Below are 19165 nucleotides of genomic sequence, written 5' to 3'. Positions count from 1 at the left end.
TGGTGCCTGTCGCATAGTAAGCTCGGTGAAAGGCGTCTCTTGTCATGATCAAGTCTTGGCTCCCTCTGTGGTGAAGCCACCCCTTTCTGCAAAAGCACCGCGGGCTCTGATGATAAACCCCAAGACGTGTGTGCTGGTTCAGATTCCCCAGGTGCATTCCAGATGCCAGGGGCTGCTTCTGGGCCCAGGCCCACCTGCCCTGGTGGCCTGACCCAGCTCTTTTCCCCGAATCCAGAGAACCAGCCACACTTCGGTGGTTGTGAGCGCCAGGGCCTTTGGAGGAGACCTGTCACTAGCCAGCTGCAGTTCCGTGACATCAGGCGAGAACTTCATCTCCCTGAGCCCCAGTCCTCACAACTCTAAAACAGTACGACCAATGGCACAGAAGTCGTGAGGCTTCAACGCCAGCAGATATTTGAACGCCCTTTGCATGGGACCTGGCTCACGGTTGGCACTGCAAAAATACTGGTTTCCTTCCTCCCCCGTGCCAAGCTCTACAGGGTGTGACGCCTGGACGCCTCTGGGGTGTGTGAACCCTAATCATCTGGGGTTCAGGCCTTTCTCTGTTCTCCAAACACCGGACGCTGACTTGTTACCTTGTGAAATGAACATTCATCAACTTGAGAGTCAAGAACAAGTTCTTAGTTCTCTATCCCAAGGCACCCAGCACAGAGTGGCTTATTGCCGTTTTGTCGGTGGACGTCCTCTGCCCCCAGCAGCACAGCCCTTTTTTTGGCTTTTCTGGTGAAGGGCACCAGTGATGGTTAGAAGTGGCCCGTGAGAGGAGCACCTCTTGCTGGGCATCTGTAACCCGTGTCATCCTTGGATTTTTTTTGCTCATGTCCCCAGAGAAGGTCCATAGTAGCTGATTCCCTCTGGGGCTGCTAAAGCCCAGGAGGTTGCCCAGCTAGGGATCTTCTTTATTCTTTACACAGGAGTCCACGCGGGTCGGGCCCTGTCACTGAGTTGGCATTGAGGGAGGCATCTGGGGCAGGAGTAGAACCCCAGGGCAGGACTGGTCCTCTGCCCGGGACAAGGGCAGCTGTTGATGGCTCCTGGCCCTGAGCCCTGGGCTCTGCAGACCCCCTCTGGCTTCCCCCAGCCTCCCGCAGACACCCCAGCCCCAAGGCGCCGCCTGGTGGGGAAGGGGTTAACCAGCCTCCCGCAGGCACCCCCGTCCCAAGGCGCCGCCTGGTGGGGAAGGGGTTAACCAGGGCTCTGGAGGGGAAGGGACTGGCTGGTGGTGCTGCTCGTCAAACTTACTTTAGTAGGGGCTGGAGGGAGGGCCGAAGGGTGGGTGAGGAGGAGGCCCAGCCTGCCAAGAGTTAAAACCGGGAGGTTGGGTGTTTTGGAGGGGGCAGCCTCCCGCGCCTCTTTTGAGTCACTTCCTCCGCTGGGCGGGGGGCGGGGGCTCCCCGGCAGCCTCGGGCGCTGCGCCGCGCGCTCGGGGCTGGCCTCCCGCTAGCCTGGCCGGGACCAGCGAAGAGCCGCTGCTGCTCCAGCGGTGTCTCCGGGGAGGGAGGACGCAGAGGGAGGAGAAAGCGGAGCCCCGCACCATGCGCTTCCCTGCCCGGCTCGAGTAACAGTCCCGGCGGCTCGGCTGAGGCTGCGCCCGCTCCCACCCTCCCTCCAGCGGCTCCGGAGCCCCGGCGGCCCGCGCCTCCCAGCTCCCCGCTTCCCCGCCTCCCCGCCTCCCCGCCTCGCCGTCCCCGGAGCTGAGCTGGCCCCGCAGGCAGGCTCGCCGTCGGGCCGGGCTTTGCCGCTGCCGCCGGCATGACCGACGTCCTGCCTCAGCCCGACTGCAGCTTGAAGGCAGTGTGCGAGCCCCTGGAGCGCTGCTGCCTGGACCCGCTGGAGGAGCCGGGGAGCAAGCGGCCCCCCAACACCGGCGCGCGGCTCTGGGGCCGCGTGCGCAGCAAGCTCCTCCGCCAAAAGGTGCCTGAGGGGCTCGAGCGGGTCAGCGGGGGTGGACGAGAGGGACTGAGGTGGGCGGGGGGCCTGCTGGGGCTCTGGGCAGCCGCTTTTCGGAGCTCACTGCGCCTCCTACTTGACTGAGGGACCCTGGGACAGAGGCTGGGGTAAGCTGTGGGTTGGCTCTAAGTGGCCTTAACGTGATGATTAACGCTGTTGCTACCCCAGCCTCCGAGCCCTGCTCTCTCTGCCTCTGTCCCTGTCTCAGGAAGAGGCGGGCTGTCTCCTGTGGGAGAGGACTGCCTGCCTCCTTTCTGCGCCTCTGCGGGTAGAAATATGAACAGATGAGGCGAGGGGCTCCTGGGTCTCAGGTTCCCCTACAGCGCCCAGCCCAGACCCGACCCCCTGCGTCCAGTGGCCGCCCCTTCTGCAGAGGGGCACCGGCGGAAGCACCTCAGTACCACCGGCCGTGTGAGGTTTCTTTGGGGTTGTGGGGAGCTGGCGGTGCCGCCGGGTCTGGGGGCTATAGGCTGCCTCTTCAGGGGCCACCCAGAGGCCTGTTGGCCCAATGCCAGTCAGGCACCAGGCAACTCAGTCAGTGTGCCAGGGGTTTCCTGACCCAGCAGGCAGCTCAGACCAAGCTGAGCCAGGGCAGACTGCCCATCCTGCCTGCCGCCCCAGACCTGGGCGGGGATGAAAGTCTGAGATAGAAGCTGACTGTCCTGCAGCTGGGCAGGCTGCCGCAGGGCTGGCTTTGGGCCCTGGCATTGGGCGTCTGAGGAAGAGCCAGACCATCGCCTAGCACACAGTGAGCGCTTGATAACTGTAGACCAAATTAACCACCTAAGCATATGTCACAGGGTGCCTGTCCCGGCTGGCCAGGGCCATGCCTGTCCTTCCAGGTAGTGATAACAGAGGCTTGGCTAGTCTGTGTTGCTGGTGGGGATTTACAAGCCCTCCTGTGGGGGTCCGAGGGGGTCCCTCTGCGCAGGTCCTCACTGCCAGCCAGCATAGAGGCTCCTGGCACCTGCAAGAGGATGTGATCTTGGGCCCGTTGGCTCCTTATCTACTTTTATCCTCTTCCAACGGGGCATACGTGACCTCCCAGAGGGGACATCAGTCCTAGAGAGTGCTGGGCAGGGCAGCAACTTGAGCTGTCCTGCATTGGCCCCTGTGTCACCTTCAGCTTCTCTAGGGACGAGGCTAGCAGAGCCTTGCTGGCCTCAGCTGCTACCAGAGCTCCTCTGTGCTGAGGCAGCTGTCTGTGCCCGGCAGCCCGGAGCCGTCCCCTGCCTGTACCCCCTTCCCAACCCCTGCTGAGGCCAGCAGACACCAGCCCAAAGCTCATTGTCCATTTCCAGACCTAGAGGTTGGCAAGAAAGTGACCCAGCATGTTCCTGGCCCCGTCCCAGCCAAACAGAGTCCTTCCGGTTTACCTGCCCCTTTGCTGGGGTGGGGAGGGCGGTGGCAGGTAGGGGGCAGTTTCTAAACCTTGAAACTCCAGACTTTCAGTTCTTTCCCTGGGCATTAGTGACTAGCAAAACCAAGAAGCCGCTTCAGGAATCCTTTAGCCAGCTTCACCTCTGGTGGTATCTGACAGTTCTGTGTCTGATGGTGCCCTCTGGGCAAGGGTGGCAGGCCAGCCAGGCTCTGGGCTGCTGAGTTGATTGGCATCAATGCAACTGCAGGGTGGCTCTGGCGCTGGGATGCTCTGTGCGCCGGGTGACTCAGTCCCCTAGTTCCTGCTGTGTGACAAAGTATGTTGGTGTCGCAGACACAAGGGTCTGTACCGTGGGTGACAGAGGGACATTCATGCACCCTGCTGTGCCTGCCTTGCTGTGCCCGGGGTTGGTGGGTGAGCAGGCAGGCTTGTGGAGCCGGACCCCCTGCCCACCTCCCTTCTTTTCCCGGCTGCATTAACCTATTTTCTTTTCAGTGCAGCAGGCTCACTGCCAGACGAGGGGGCTGGGATCAGGCAGCAGCTTAGGTGGGTGGGGGAAGGGTGCCAGGTACTGCCCAGCCTGACAGGAGGGGTCACCTCATTAACTCCTCATTTAACTTTGCCACAAGGATGTGGTGCTGTGGATGCCTGAAACACCTGTGGCCCTCCTGCTGCCACTTAACTAAAGATTCATGAAGCCTGGAAGGGGGTGTATGTGAGTCAGCTGGAGACCCCATGCTGGGGCTGAAGAATCTGTTTGAATGGAGAAAGCCCAGTGTTCGCCTGTGGAGCCTCTGGCCCCAGGAGTCTGCGCTTGCTGGAAGGGGGGCCGTAGGGACCACTTGCAGACTCTCCTTTGGGTCCTCAGTGGGGGGCTCTGTTTGGGGTTGTGCTTGTCCCCGAGGAGAGTCCTGGGGCTGAAGCCTCACTCCAGACTCTGACTTGGCAGTTGGCTTGTTGTGCAAGCATTGAGCAGAGGAGACACGTGGCATTTGAGTTTGTGGGTTCTGCCAGTGCTCTCAGCGTTTAACTTCACATTTCTGCTTTCCTTTTCCTTTTTTTTTTTTTGGCTTTAAATCACACTCAAGGCGACCAGGCTCAGTGCCTGGTCTTCCTCCCATCCTGCCTGTTTCTGGATCCTTAGGTTGCACTTGGGAGGGAGAAGGACTGAATGAGGAATCCCATCCCTACCCCACAGAGTGTCCAAAGGTTTTAATGGGGTCACTTGTGGGAGCCAGAGAGGCTAGGAGTGCCCCAGGGAAGCAGCGGCCAGGCCAGAAGTTTTTGTCTCTGGGCAGCGGGGGTGGGGAGGGACAGGAATCCATGCCCCTACTGTTGCCCTGCAGCCAAGGTGAAGACATCCAGACCCAGACCAGGCCAAATATTGGCTGGAGGTAGGGACTCAGGCTGAACTGGCAGGGTTCAGGGGAGTGGGGGAGAGTTGAGGATGGTTCCTGATGACCTTGCCTCTGCTTCAAGGGGTTACCACATGGGTCTGGGAATTCCCCACCACCAAAGAGCTTCTCTCAGGAAGCCAGAGGCCAGCAAGGTGAACTGAGATGTTTCCTGCTGAGCTCCAGGACGAGTCCACCTGCTCTGAGATAGGGTTTGCTCCCCTTTACTTCTAGGGAAGGTCAGAGGTGTAACCCAAAGAAAGACAGGATGGGGAGCCCTCTTTGGGCCACTAGTCTGGGGAACCTAGGACTCAGGAGGGTCCCTTTCTTTGTCATCTTGATTGCAACTGCAGGACAGCTCCAGACCCCTCCCAGAGTCTAATATAACCTGACAGTTTCCCAACAGGTAGCATCAGGTATGCAAACCATGTGCATGTCCCCAGGGCTCAGTCAGCCATTCACTGGCTGTTCCAGGCATTGAGGGTAGAAAGGTGCTGGGGTATAGAGAGATGTCTTGGGCTCATTTACTTTTACTTCATCATCTGGCTCTGGGCATCAAGAAAGATCTTGAAACCTTATTAGACACCAATAGATACCTCTCCTGCCCCGGCTGCCCACCTCTCTGCCCTACCCCCTTTCTTCCACCCTGCCCCCCTCCACCTTATTTACCGGAGGGAAGGGACCTGCATCCTGTCTTCACCATTCACATGCCCATTCACACCCCTATAGCGATCCCTCAGCTGTCGGAAGCGGACAGTAGTGCCTCTCCGCGGGCCTGGAGACCCCTGCGGCCAGCCCATTTCCTCCCCGGCCTCTGTGTGGGCCAGGACTGTGACCAGGCTGGCTGGCTGGGGGCTTGGAAGGGGGAGTAGTGAGACCTCCCTGCATCCAGCATACATACTCCCTAGAGGGAGAGGATCTTACTCCTGGAGCCACATGGGTGGCCTCCTGACCCCCACTGCTCGCACTTCTCCACTAAACTGGCTCCCAAGAGGCCTGTTTGATTCCACAGAGCAGGAGTCCTCAACTCTGAGAATCTGATGACAGTTATGGAGCTCCACCCAGACCCAGAGCCACGCATATGCACAAACTCCGTGCTGTTTCAGAGAGGGTCACAGATCCCCAGGTAGGAACCCGTGCTCTGAGTGCACTTGGCAAGCTGCTGTTTCTTGGCGCCTGGGGAGGTTAGAAGGGGCATCGGCCCTCTCCAGCATCTCTGTGGTCCACAGGTGGCTTGGCCAGGCAGCCACGCTGGGCTTGGTGCCCCAGCTTTTGGATGGCCTTGGACCAGGGAGAGCTGAGCCTGCCAGTGCTGCCCAAGCCCAGTGGTGCAGGACTATCCAGAGGCCGTGAAGGCCCAGGAGGGCAGACATTTTGGAAAGAGCACAGAAACGTCTGCAGGTGCCGGTGTGGGGGAGTTACCAGGCACTGGTCAGGGCGCCCAAGTCTGGAAAGGCCCAGCCCTCTGCTGAGTGGCCTTGCTGGATGCCCAGGTTGTCAGGAGCTGGTCCGCAGGTGCTATTTTGGCTTCCTTTTCCCCATAAAATCGTGCTGGGAGTTGGAAGGGTGTTCGTGTTCTGACAGCTCCCTTGCACCCAAAGGAACACACATCCCCGTGCCTGGAACTTGCCTGCCCAATCCCCGGGAGAAAGCCAGAGTCCTGGATCCCAGTGAGGCTTAGACTAATGCCCCATTGTTCTTGGTCCCCCAAGGTGGGCCTAGAGAGGTGGGAAGTGACCGTGGGAGCTGCCGGTGGGAGTCTACTGCAGAGAGGCTGGGAGGGCCCTGTAGCCCCACGGTGATTTCACCAATTCTGCTTTGGTTGAGAGAGAGTGGAACTCATGCCTGAGCCAGAAGCTGGAACCGTCTTTCTCCTGGACAGTGACCCCAGCCAGGGTGGGTGCTTCAGATGGGCACAGCCAGAGCAGCGACAGCCACAGTTCCCCTTCCCATCAGACACCTGAATGCCCCCTCTGTGCTCTGGCCTCCTCCTTGGAGCGCCCCGCCTCCTCTCAGGCTGGTGTAGCCTAGGAGGCCAGAGAAGGAAGGGCACCGGGCTGGTAGGAGTCAAGAGGCCTCGTTTTTCTAATCCTGAGTCTACGGTCTTAACTTGCTGTGTGACCTTGGGCAGATCGCTTTACCTCTCTGGTTCTCTGGCATCAGTATAATGAAGAAGCTGAACAGGATGATCTCCTAGATCCAGTTCATATGATGATTTTGGCCACGTCTCAAGATTCCTACGCCTAAGCCTTAAACTCTCAACATGCTGGGAAAGTCTGGGTGGAAGAGGTCACAGGGCTGCCCCTGGGCCATGGCCAGCCATTCACTGAGCACGGGAGGAGAGAGGCGAGCAGGAATGTGGGGCTTCTCGACCCCTGTCCCGAACAAAGGGCATTGCTTTCTCCAGCCTGCGTAGCCCAGTTTGTTCATTTGGTCTCTGAATATTGATGGGGCATCTTCATGTGCTGGGCACTCCAGAGGCAGCCCAGGCAGAGGCCTTGCTCTCAGGGAACTTGCTGTCCATAGGAGAGTCAGGCAATAAATGAGATCATTTTATGCTGCACAAGTACTGCAGGAAGATAAAATTGGGTAGCAGATTAGATAATAAAGCAGAGGGGAGAGGCCTTGCTTCAAGAGATAATTTTGAACTAAGATTTAGATGACAAAAAGGATTCTTGAAAGATCCGGCGGGGACAATGCCTTCCAGGCAGAGGTGAAAACCCTGCAGCCTGGGGGGGCCATGGTGTGTTCAGAGGCTGTGTGGAGGATAGGAAGTGACCTCGGACAGAGGGGGCAGCAGCCTTGCAGGCCTTGACAAGGAGATGGGCTTTTAATCTGAGTGCAGCGGGAAGCCACTGGGGAGTTTAAGCCCAGTTTTAGTGATGCTGACATGTTTTGATCGGGTGCTGAGTACCAGGCATCATTCTTAGCTCATGATGTGAGTTAGGTGATAACCCACGAGGTGCTTTTAGGCTCAGAGAGTGACACGATGAGGTCCCACTGAGTGGCTTAGTGCAGGAAGTGCTTTTAGCCATCGTGCCCCCCTGCCAAGGAGGAGGCCCAGGGCCCACTCGGGTTTGCGGCTGTTTCTTGGTTGTCTGGGTGGTCATAGGGCCCCACTGGGGTCAAGGCTGCGTGCCTTCGATGGGGAGCTTCCGGGGGTGTAGAACCCAGCCTAGCAAGCTGTGCACAGAAATGGGCCTGCACGTGGGGCCTGGGAAGAGCCCACCAAGAGGCCCCTCAGAGCGGGTACAGGCAGTGGGCTTGCCGAGCCTCATTCTCACCAGCAGGCTCTGTGCCCAGACAGTGTTCCTGGCCTGGGCAGGGAGGATGAAGTCAGCTTCAGAGAAGGACTTTCATAATTCGTACCAAACCACTCTGAGCCTGGAGGGAGGCCGCTGAGCCCATGGCAGTCCTCAAGGCCCTTGGCCTTCCTTTCCATGGCAGCAGCATGAGACTTCCCGGTCATACCTCGGGGAGCCCCTTGCTTGGGACTTTGACCTCTAAGGTGGCCCCTTCCCTTTGGGGACAGGGCTGCTGGGGGCTGCCCCTCTGTTGCTTTAGCCCTGACCAGTTTCTTTCCCAAGGGTGACCCTGTGCTTGTCAGCTGGTAGCCCTGAGCTGGGCGGGACGGCTTCCTGGCTGTTGGTTTGAGGCCCGGTTCTGGGGTGAAGTCTCCAGGCAGGGCAGGCAGTGGAGGGCAGGCCAGCTCTGAGGAAGACGGGGCCCCGGGGCTCGGGGCAAGACGGGCCCTCTCTGAGTTCTGTCTGCAGCTGTGCCGGCCTGAGGGCTAAAAGCGTGGCGGCACAGAGGAGGCTGAGCCCTGGAATGCAGGGCGCTGGGGGGGCAGGTCACAGTGGGTTCTACAGGGCTAACCTGGCTTCAATAAACGCCTCATTCAGAGCTGCTAAACCCTTCCCATATGTGGGCCTCAGGGAACTTCACAGTTCCGGGGGGCAGGGGAGGCAAGCTGAGGCGAAGTGGCCTCATCCCCGTGCCTGGCAGGACAGTCTGCACAGGCCTCTCGTGTGGCTGTCCTGGAGAGGGTGCCTGACCCTGCAGGGCCAGGGCTGGAGGGCCAGAGCTTGCTTGGCCTTATGGTGGGGGGGCCCGGCCCCTGGGAAAATGGGGTCAGTTTACTGAGGCTGACCTTGATCTCCCCTAAACCAGCTGCTGAGCTAGAAGCCAGGATACAGGCCCCAGCGCCCCCTCCCACTCCGCCCTGCTTCTCTTGAGTTTCTCTCAAGCGGCCACGTTGACGGAACCCTCCAGTACCCTTCCCGGGGCGGGGGGAGGGGAGGCAGGCTCTTGGCAGTGCCCTGTTTGTTCCCCCTGTTGCCAGCCCTACCGTGCCTCTCACGCCTGTGGTCTGCCCCAATGACAGGCTGGCTTTGGTGTCCCAAGGGGACCAGCCCAGAGCATGTGCATGCACTTGGGGGAGGGCAGGAGAAGGCCAGCCGGGGCCGCCACCGTGGCCACTGACCTGGGAGCCACAGGAAGTGTCCCCCTGTCAGACAAAACACCCGGCTCAGGGCCCAGTCTCCACGGCCCAGCGCTCAGCCTCCGCCGGGTCCCCAAAATACAGCCACACCTCTGCCTTCTATTCGGTGTCCTGTTCACCTGTGAGGGTGACAACTTCAGCTATACTATGGTTTACTGCACTTAGTTTTTATCAGCCCCCAAAACAACTCTGGGCTTCGAGTGAAGTCCATGCCACCCACCCAGGACAGGCCCAGGATGCCAGGCCCTAGGCCCAGAGGGCAGAGGGTAGAGCAGTGCTCAACGAAAGAAAGAGTGGGGCCGGGCCCAGGAGGGACAGGAGGTCAGGGGTCGTGCACAAAGGGGTGGGCTTCCTCAGGGCCTGTGCTGTGGAAACGACAGTGTGAGGTTTTGAGGGAAGAGGCTCAGCGCCAAGGGGCTACAGGGTGGGAAAGTGGGGTCTTGGGAGCCCTTGGGAGCCCAGGTGAATACTGTTTTCACGGGTCCCTGTCACCCGCAAGCCCCCGTGTTACCTCCCAAAGTAACTCTGTCGCTGCTCTGTGTTCTGTGCTGGGACTGTAGCTGCCAGTTGCGACAGGTTATCCCGCACTGACCCCTCCTTGTGGACTGAGCCCCCATGAGGGCCCGCAGGGAGGGGCGAGCTGCGTGGCGGAGGGAGTGCGGGGTGGCGGGAGGACCGTGCCCACCGTCCAGAGGACTCTGTCACCTACTAGGGGGAGCAGGAAGGGGGCCCCCAAACTCGCTAGTGTCTCCGAAATCCCAAGCACTAGGAAGTAGCCTTGAACAGCTCTGAGAGAAGGAGAACAGTAGGGTCTCCTGCCCCAGGCTGGGGAGAAACGGGTGGGAGGAAGGGCTTAGACCCCTCAGAAGGGACCCCTGAGGACATTCCTGAAACGAAGGCCGCACCCACCACCTGGGGGGTGTTTGGGTGCACATAGAGCACCCTCCCCTGGCCTCAGGGCCTCAAATCCTCTCAGCCCCCTGCAAGGCTGGGGAGCCCATTTCCTGTCCTAAACGTGAGGCTGCTGAGGCCCAGGAAGGTGAGGCACCATCCCAGCCACCTGCCAGATTCTCTCTCAGACTCTGTGGACTCCTTGCCTGGGATGCAGGATTCCCAGCAGGGGCCCAGGATGTTGCTGCAGGGGACCTGGGGGGTTCTCGCGGGGACATCAGTCCCAGAGGGCAGCAGCTTCTCCACGGGAGAGGTCTGAATGTGCAGCCGTGACCTGACCAGGTCTAAATGCAAAGGCAAAGAGGACATAATCGAGCTGCTCCCAGAGGCTGTGTGCAGCCCCTCGTTTGTAACTTCCTCCGGGATGTTCTATGGCCTGCTTCTGTCTCCTGCCTGTGCTCCTTGGGGGGAGCCCCACTGCGTTTTTGTTACCTGTGTGGTGAGGGAGGGGCCCCTCTTGGGGGGTTTCCCCAGCCTGGCCCTTCGCAGCCCCACCTGTGTCACCTGTGATCTGATGTCCCCCTGGTACCTGGTCCCCAGGCGGGGGGGCACAGCACTTATCGGCTGGGACTGGAGGGTGAGCGGTCAGGTGTTCCTGTCCACTGACACCCAGGGAGCTGGTTCCTCCACCCCCAGCGCTAATCTAATCAGGAAATAGCAAAGTCCACATTTCCCAGGGGTTATAAATAACCCAGCAGTTCAGACAGCATTATTTCTCTGGAAAATGTGCCATGTCCCCCTCTACTCTGCACCCTCCCTTCTCGGTATTGAAATGACATCCTGAAATAGACTTGGTTTCTGGAGGCTGCTGGCCTCCTGGGAGACAGGGCTTCATTGTCAGGGCACCGAGGGGCTGGGCAGGCCTCCCCACGTGGGTAGCAGGGCCGCACCTGCAGACGGCATTTGGAATAGGGCGGTGGCGGGACTCACAGTAAAACACGACAGTGCCACCTTACCCAGACCTGGCCTCAGACAGGCTGAAACAAGAGCAAACTGTGCAGGGGACGGGGTCCTAGCGTGGCAGGGAGGCAGAGGGGAACTGAAGGTTCCTGAGGCCTGGAGTTATCTGGGAAGGCTTTCTGGAAGAAGCAGGGCTGGGATTAGGCCTTAGCATCAGGGCTTGCTAAGGCCCTGTCTCAGATGTTCCCAGGAAAATGTAGGGTTGCTACTTGGCTGCTGGAATAGAAGTGATGGGGAGGGAAGGAATGAAAGAATTGTACTGGGGTTGGCCTGCCAGCACCCAGGTCAGCCTGTGGTGCCAGACCGTGGAGGACCGATGTCTGCTTTCTAGATAAATAATGATCACAGCAGCTGCCTTGCCAAGAGGCAAGGATGCCAGGCTAGGTGCAGTACACCTAGCTGGGCTGGGTAGGATCTTGCAGGTTTAGCTGAGGCGAGTCAGGGAGACTTGATTTTGTACCCCAGCTCTCACTTCCTAGATGTGTAGCACTGGGCCAACTCCTCATTCTCTTTAAGCCTTGGTGTCTCATCTGTAGAAGGGGAGCAGCTAGAAAGGCTTAAACCTCATGGGCTTGTTACGATCATTGATTGAGATGCTGTATGTAAGGGGTTTGTCATAGAGCCAGACTTACAGGAAATGCTCACAGCACATCAGTCGCTGTTACTATTTTCCATGGCAACGCTCTGAGGCAGGTATGGACACCCCTGTAGGGAAACTGAGGTTCCAGGAGGTTAAGTGACTTACCCACATTCACACAGTTGAGTGGAAGAGTGAACATTTGGACCCAGGTCGGTCTGACTCTCATTCCCTGCACTTTCCCCACTTGAGCTATGTCCACATACCACTCAAGGACCCAGGGAGGGACCACTGGCTCAGTCCACAGCAGCTGCCAGGAGGTGCCAGGTCATGGGAGGCTAGGGCAGGGGTGGGGCACTGGGGGCCAGGACCACAGAATTGGCCTGAGGCTTATGCTGATGACTGGAGAGACCTGCATGAGAAGCAGGTGGTCATTCCAGAATGTGTGTCCCAAGGGTAGTATCTGCCCCAGTTGATGAACAGCAGTGGAGATCTCTCTCCTCCAGGTGGCCACTGCTCGAGGTCAGGGCTGGGGACAGACCAAGGCCCTGTGTCCAAGACCCAGGATTCAGGAGGGGATGAAGGAAGTGGAAGGAGCAGCCTGTGCCACAGGCCCGGTGAGGGTTGGGACAAAAAGTTGAGGAGAGGAAGGTTTCAGGGGCCCAGTAGGACTTGGTCCTAAGCCTTGTAGAAGAGAGAGCCGGGGCAGCAGCCAGGCTGTGAGTCCCACACGCTTCCCTAGCATGTTTGAGGAGGTGCTCAGTGCTCTCCACACGACTCTCCCTCTGTCCTGTTCTCCAGGCTGGGCCTGGGCCCAGATGCAGGGCCCAGACCCTGTCGGAGGCTTGGGTGCCCCCTGTCCCCAGCGGGTGTGTGGGTGATAGAAGATGCGGGGGTCTTATCTTGAGCTGTAAGAAGCACCGGGGCCCAGCCCACCCTGGACTGACTCGGATCCAGCTTTCCTTTGTGGCGAGGGGCCTGTTAGAGCAGCAGTGTTCAGACTTTGGTGCACATGCCCTGGGGGTGCAGAGACGGTCCAGGGGTACTAGGGCAGAAGAGTTTTAAAGCATTCAGTTTGCAGATCCTCAGCTCCCGTCAGAGCTATTGCCAAAAAGCGACCCGCCAGAGAAGGGCCTTGCACCACCACCTCGCTCTGCAGCGGAGCCCGAGGCTTCCTGGGGGACTCGGCTCAGGGCTCCCAGGCCTCCTGGGTGGCAACAGAGGGGCCACTTGAAGTGCTGATGTAGGAGCTGAGAAAGTAAAAGACTCTGAAAGCTGGGTTTCCGACCCTTTCACAAGTCACGTGGTTTCCAGTTCTTTCTTTCCACAAAAGTGATGGAAATGGTCAGCTGAGATCATTTAAAGTAAATATTGATAATAGGTATCTATACAATTTAAGGCAAATACCGAGGAAAGAGGTCAAAGAATTGCAAACATTGCAATAATAAAACTATTTTCAGCCCCATCTACTGTATGTGAACAAGATGTTTCATCCTGTACATCTTTAAAAACCAAACCAAGGGACTTCCCTGGCGGTCCAGTGGTTAAGATTCCACGCTTCCTCTGCAGGGGGCACGGGTTCTATCCCTGGTCGGGGAAATAAAATCCCACAAGCTGCACTGTGCGGCCAGGGTAAAAAAAAAAAAAAAAAAAAAAAAAAAAGGGCCTCCCTGGTGGCGCAGTGGTTGAGAGTCCGCCTGCCGATGCAGGGGATGCGGGTTCGTGCCCCGATCTGGGAGGATCCCATGTGCCGCGGAGCGGCTGGGCCCGTGAGCCATGGCCGCTGGGCCTGCGCGTCCGGAGCCTGTGCTCCGCAACGGGAGAGGCCACGACAGTGAGAGGCCCGCATACCGCAAAAAAAGAAAAAAAAAAAAAAAAACCAAGATCTTTAAGCAATACTAAATGCTAATTAAATCATGCCACTCCCTGGGTAAAAATCTTGGTGGAGTCTCATTAGAATAAAACTTTAATTAAAAAAATAAAATTAAAATTAAAACAGTATTGATGCTAAAACCCCATTTCACCCTAGCAAATATCCGTGTGCATACATGAACTAAAACAGAAAAAATGCTCTACCCATCTCATTAAGTGATGCAATTCCACCAAAATGGTACTTTGCTGCTGAATATTTATTAAAATTTGTAATGTGTTGGTCAAATTTTTTATTATGTACTGCTAATCATTGTAATAACTAATCCAGAATATGTTTCGAACATTTGGAGCCTAGTGGTCTCAGGAGATCTTTCATTTCCGTTTATACAGATATTTTTGTTGAAGCAAAATATAATAGGGTGAGGAGTAAAAAAAGACTTTAAAAAAGAAAAATGCAAACTAGGGCATAATTCTTTGGGAGAAATAGACTAGAAACACAAAATCAAAGAGAAAAAGGAACGTTGCAGGGTTTCTACAAGGGAAAGAAGAACTTGTTTATGTGTTTTTTTAATGGATGATGGTGGATATCAAATCACTATGGAATTTGGATTCCACTGAATACATTTAAAAGAATGATGTAACAGTTTTATTTTAAGATATAAATATTTACATTATTCTGGAAATTATATTCTTTGCAGCTATTTAAACTTGCTCTGGAAATATTTACATGTTGACTTAAAAATGTGCCAGGGTGTGCATTGTTTTTCCAAATTACTTTATGGATGCACAGGGAAAAACAGTTTGAAGGCCACTGAGCCAGAGAAACGGAGTCCCATTTGGTCACCTGTGAGGGATGTCTCTGCGCTTCCCCCTGCCATCTCCACTTCCCTGGGGCTCCTGCCCAGTTTGGGGGCCTCCTCTATAGAGTGTTTGCTTTCTGGGAGACCAGCCATTTACCCGTTATCTTACTGAGTCTTCAGGACAGTCCGGCAAGGCAGGTTCTTTACTGGCTGCAGTGAACAGATGAAACAAATGAGGTTTAGCAAGGTGAACACTTTCCAAGGTCACACAGTCGGCAGTGGCAGAGCTGGGATTCAGACCCAGGGCTCTTCACCACTGTGTGGCACCGCCTCCCGTTCACCACCTCCAGGTACACGGGCTACATCCCCTGCTGTCAACTCCAGTTCAGGAAGCTGAGCAAGTTACTGATGGTTTGTGAGCCTCGGTTTCTGCATCTGTGAAATGGGGTGATAATACCCATCTCACAGGGTGGGGTCAGGAGTGAATGAGAGGTGATGGGTGAATGTGCCTAAGAGCGCACCCCACCTCCTTCCCAGAGTGGGGGCACTCCTGCACTAGCCAGGGCAGGAGGGGCCTGGGGGCTGGAGCCCCTGAAGGACTGATGTCAAGGTAAGCATCAGCCCCCAGTTCCATCTTCCTGACCTTTTAGCCAACTTCTGAGCTGTGGCTGAACAGCAGGGAGAGCTCTGGCTTGGTCTCAGCTGTCATCTCTCTCTCTCTCTCACGTTCTCTTTCTTTCTTTCTCTGCAGCTGGATCCACAAACTGTAGAAACGAAGAACTGGCACACAGATGTGATTGAGATGAATGGGGTGAGCCCAGAGAGATAGGAAGCGTCTGCACAGTGGGTGGGCAGCCTGGCCTCTGCTGGTGCCCTGGGGGGGCTGTCGGACCCCCGCCTCCTTAGCCCAGCCCCTCCCCCCTCTCCTCTGCCTCCACCCCTCTCGCTCCCACCCTGTAGGTGTTTCAGGGAGCCCTGGGTGGGAGAGGTAGCCTTTGTTTGCAGTCCTGGGGGGCACTCCTTGGGCACTCATGCCCTGGGGGATTGTGCCTGCCTTGCCCCCAACCAGATCAAAGTGGAATTCTCCATGAAATTCACCAGCCGAGACATGAGCCTGAAGAGGACCCCGTCCAAAAAGCAGACCGGCGTCTTCGGTGTGAAGATCAGCGTGGTGACCAAGTAGGTGCTGCGCCCGGGGTCCCTGCCAGCCCTGCCCTCCAGGCCCCCCACCCTCATCTGGCCCCTCAACAATCACTTTCCGGTTCAACAGTCACAATGGCCAGTTTGGAGGGCAAGAGTGGCCTGCAGAGGTGTGTTCTCTGCCTCACATGATGCTTTAGAAATAAATGAGCCACAGCACGTAAGCACTGGGAGACTCTGCACACGAAGATCCCAGATGGTCAGCTTCTTGTAATAGGTGGGAAGATGTGACAGCTGTAGGCCCGGGTCTTGGTGTGACGGTGGCAGGCTGGAATCCAGGAGTGGCTGCTCCTTGGAAGAGGCCACCCTTCAGCCCCCCTGCCCGGCCCTTGTCTCCAGGACCTGGCCCACCCACCTCTGTAGGTGACCTCCTGGGGGCCCCCATAGCATTTGAATCTGAGCCCTGTGTTCTGAGGAACACTCTTCCTTTAGTCTTTGGGTTGATCTAAAACTTCCTCCCTCCCACCTTTGTCCCCTGCTGTCCCCGGCGTGCAGGCAGGCTGTTGGGGGGGGGGGTGGCGTGGCCTCTTTCTCAGCCCTCTCCTTGCCCCCCACCTCCTGATCCCAGAAGCCAGAGCTCTCCAAGGCCAAGGTTTGCAGAGAAGGGGTACATATAGCTATCACTGGGGGGCCTCCCTCCACCCTCCCTCCCCTCACATCCCCTCCCCACCAGGCGGGAGCGCTCCAAGGTGCCCTACATCGTCCGGCAGTGCGTGGAGGAGGTGGAGAAGAGGGGCATCGAGGAGGTTGGCATCTACCGGATATCAGGCGTGGCCACGGACATCCAGGCGCTGAAGGCCGTCTTTGATGCCAGTGAGTCGGGGAGGCCCAGCTGGGCAGCAGCGGGGAGGGGGCGCTCCCGCAGGCTCGTGGGGCTGGGAGGAGAGTGCAGTGGAAGCGGGAGGCTTCTCCACGGAGAGGCCTCGACGAGCCGATGGCAGAGGAGCCTCAGTCTGTGAACTGCAGCCCAGCAAGGCATGGGGTGATCCCCTGCCCTCCAATCTCTTCTCCATTGCTACAGATTAGGAAGCTGAGCCTCAGAGAGGCCAAGTCACTTGCCCAGGATTACTCCGTATATAGGCTTTGAGCCTGATTTAAACTCAGATCTTTCGGGTTCCAGAGTCTGTGTTCCTGGCTTTCTTGCTGGCTCCCTGGTGCCTGGTGGGCTGCAGGGAAACTAAAGGGCTTTGAGCCTGGGTTGGCTGGCGCGGGCACCTCCACCTTCTCCCGGGCCCCCAGCGCCCTCTGGGAGGGGCATTGCTGCCTCTCGCTTTGACTGTAGGCTCCTTGGTGGTGGCGCCTGACCTTTCTGGTTCTTTCCCCTATCTCGTTCAGGCTGCAGCAACAGCACACCCAGTAGTCAGGACACCTGAACGGCCGGGCAGTGCTGATTCATGGGAGCTGAGAGGGGGCCCGGTGGGTGTCCCTGGGCAGCTGCCCGGCAGACGTGTTCGGGGAGCCTGGGGTGGGGAGCTGGGGACGTGCTGGCACACGGCTCCTCTGTGCCACCTGGAAGCTGAGGCTTTGTTGGAACATGATTTTAGGTATAAAAAATGTGCAGCGCCTTCCAGAGAGGGGCTTAGCAGTGGGGAGATTCCAGTTGGAAGGAGGGCATGTGACACGTGGTGTGAGTGTGACTCCAGGACTCTGGATGATGATCTATGCTCCCCTCCCCCCACGGAGCTGAGTCACAGGCCACCTGTAGGCACTACCTACATCCTGCCATTCCTGGGGAGAGCAGACCGGAGACAGTGTGGGGGGTGTCCTAGGCAAGCTGTCTCAGGATGGATAGAGGGATGGAACAGGGCTACCTGCCCAGCTGAGGGCTGCGTGGGGGACGGAGGTGGCTCAGCCAGCACAGCCCCTGACCTCCCGTCTCCCTTACAGATAACAAGGACATCCTGCTCATGCTGAGTGACATGGACATCAACGCCATCGCTGGCACCCTCAAGCTATACTTCCGGGAGCTGCCCGAGCCCCTCCTCACAGATCGACTTTACCCAGCCTTCATGGAGGGCATCGGTGAGCCTCCAGTGGGGGCCTGAGGGCTGAGCTGAGCCAGGCCTCCCTGACCAGTAAAGAGTGAGAGAGGAGATCTGTGGCTTCCCTTTCTTGTTGATCTGCCCACTGCATAGGGCCGTGTGGCTGAGTGGCCTGGAAGGCAAGGTGTGGCCTGCTGGGGCCTCATCTGGAGGCTGGACCCTCTCTCCCGTCTCATCCCTCTGGGCTGCCCTCTGTGCTTCCTCTTTGGACACTGACCTCCTTGCCTAGAAACCCAGGCATCCAGGGAAATCTGCCCTGAGGTGGGTGGTCGGGCTGGTGCCCTGGGGCCAAGAAGAAGTGAGCTGGCGTACACTTGACGTGGCCTGTACCGAGCCTTCCAGAAGGAGCACTGTCTCATCTCGGACCTATGCCCAGGGTGGGGAGGAAGCTGGGGGCCCTGGCTGGCAGGGCTCCGGCCTCTACCCACCTGGGCCAAATCCTGGCCTGGGCGCATCCCTCCTGTCTTGTCTTCTCCTGGGTTGGATCACAGGAGTGAGGAGCCCATGGAAGGCAGCTCACTGCTGGGCTCCGGCAGCGGAGGTGCTTGAAGAACATTCAGGGAATTCCCTGGTGGTCCAGTGGTTAGGACTCCGTGCTCTCACTGCAGAGGGACTGGTTTCAATCCCTGGTCAGGGAACTAAGATTCCACAAGCCGTGTGGTACGGCCAAAAAAAGAGAGAACATTCATGCCATGACATCACCGTCTTAAACTCAGCCTTACAGTCCAGGTATGGAGAATGGCTCCAGCCCCAAAGGCCTCTGCAGGGAGGGGAAGAACGGTGTCTGCTGCCCACCAGCCTGCCGCCTGGCTGAGTTACAGGTTGTGGTGGGGCCTCCTGTAGGAACCTCCAATAGCCCACCGTTGGGGAGATACCAGGCCCTTCCCTGCAGGGTCTGCTCCCCTGACCCCCTGCAGCCTGGGCTTTCCCGCAGCATCCCGTAGCCTCCTGACCACAGGGCACTGGCTAAGGCCTCCCCGCCCAGAGCCAAGCCCCGCCCCAGCCCCTTCTCTCCCCACAGCCCTGTCAGACCCTGCTGCCAAGGAAAACTGCATGATGCACCTGCTCCGCTCCCTGCCAGACCCCAACCTCATCACCTTCCTCTTCCTGCTGGAACACTTGAAAAGGTAATGGGGAGGGGCCCAGTCCAGGGGAGGGGGCAGGGAGCCAGGGCAGGCTTCAGCTGGGGGGAGGACACATCCGCTGGGGAACCCACATCCTCCGTGCCTCCAAGTGGGTGCTGGCGTCTGCTGGGACACCATAGCAGGGTGAGAGTTTGCTCTTCAAATTCTTGTGTTCACATTCTTCTCTTTGGAGAAATATTTGGGTTCTAATGGCAACCTCAAATACTGGCCACAGAATGCTTAGAAAGGCAGGGCTAGAGCCAAGGACTGTAGGTGGATTTTACAGTCAGTAGGTCATTCGGTCCACTTAGCAGACAGCCTCGGGGTGCAGTGCGAGCAGCAAGTGTGCCTATTGTTCTGTTCAGTTACGCACGTTGCATGTGCTGGATGAT

The 19165-nt window shown here is 57.8% G+C and overlaps 1 protein-coding gene across 4 annotated transcripts in view; it reads left to right on the top strand.

Moving 5' to 3' along the window:
- ABR (ABR activator of RhoGEF and GTPase) overlaps positions 1 to 19165 on the top strand; it is a 182810-nt gene that overhangs the window by 158407 nt on the left and 5238 nt on the right. For 3 of the 4 annotated variants that reach the window (XM_060082597.1, XM_060082598.1, XM_060082594.1), the window contains 5 exons: positions 15159 to 15218; positions 15477 to 15586; positions 16281 to 16420; positions 17495 to 17629; positions 18671 to 18776. In XM_060082597.1, the coding sequence (XP_059938580.1) occupies positions 15159 to 15218; positions 15477 to 15586; positions 16281 to 16420; positions 17495 to 17629; positions 18671 to 18776 (551 nt within the window). Of the gene's footprint in view, positions 1 to 1460; positions 1936 to 15158; positions 15219 to 15476; positions 15587 to 16280; positions 16421 to 17494; positions 17630 to 18670; positions 18777 to 19165 lie in introns of those variants that run through there. The other variant, XM_060082596.1, reaches the window with a different exon arrangement.

Source organism: Mesoplodon densirostris, chromosome 18 (genome assembly GCF_025265405.1).
Source record: "Mesoplodon densirostris isolate mMesDen1 chromosome 18, mMesDen1 primary haplotype, whole genome shotgun sequence".
Taxonomy (NCBI): Eukaryota; Metazoa; Chordata; class Mammalia; order Artiodactyla; family Ziphiidae; genus Mesoplodon; species Mesoplodon densirostris.
The sequence above is the reverse complement of the archived record's forward strand: the minus strand, read 5'-3'. Positions and strand labels throughout refer to the sequence as shown.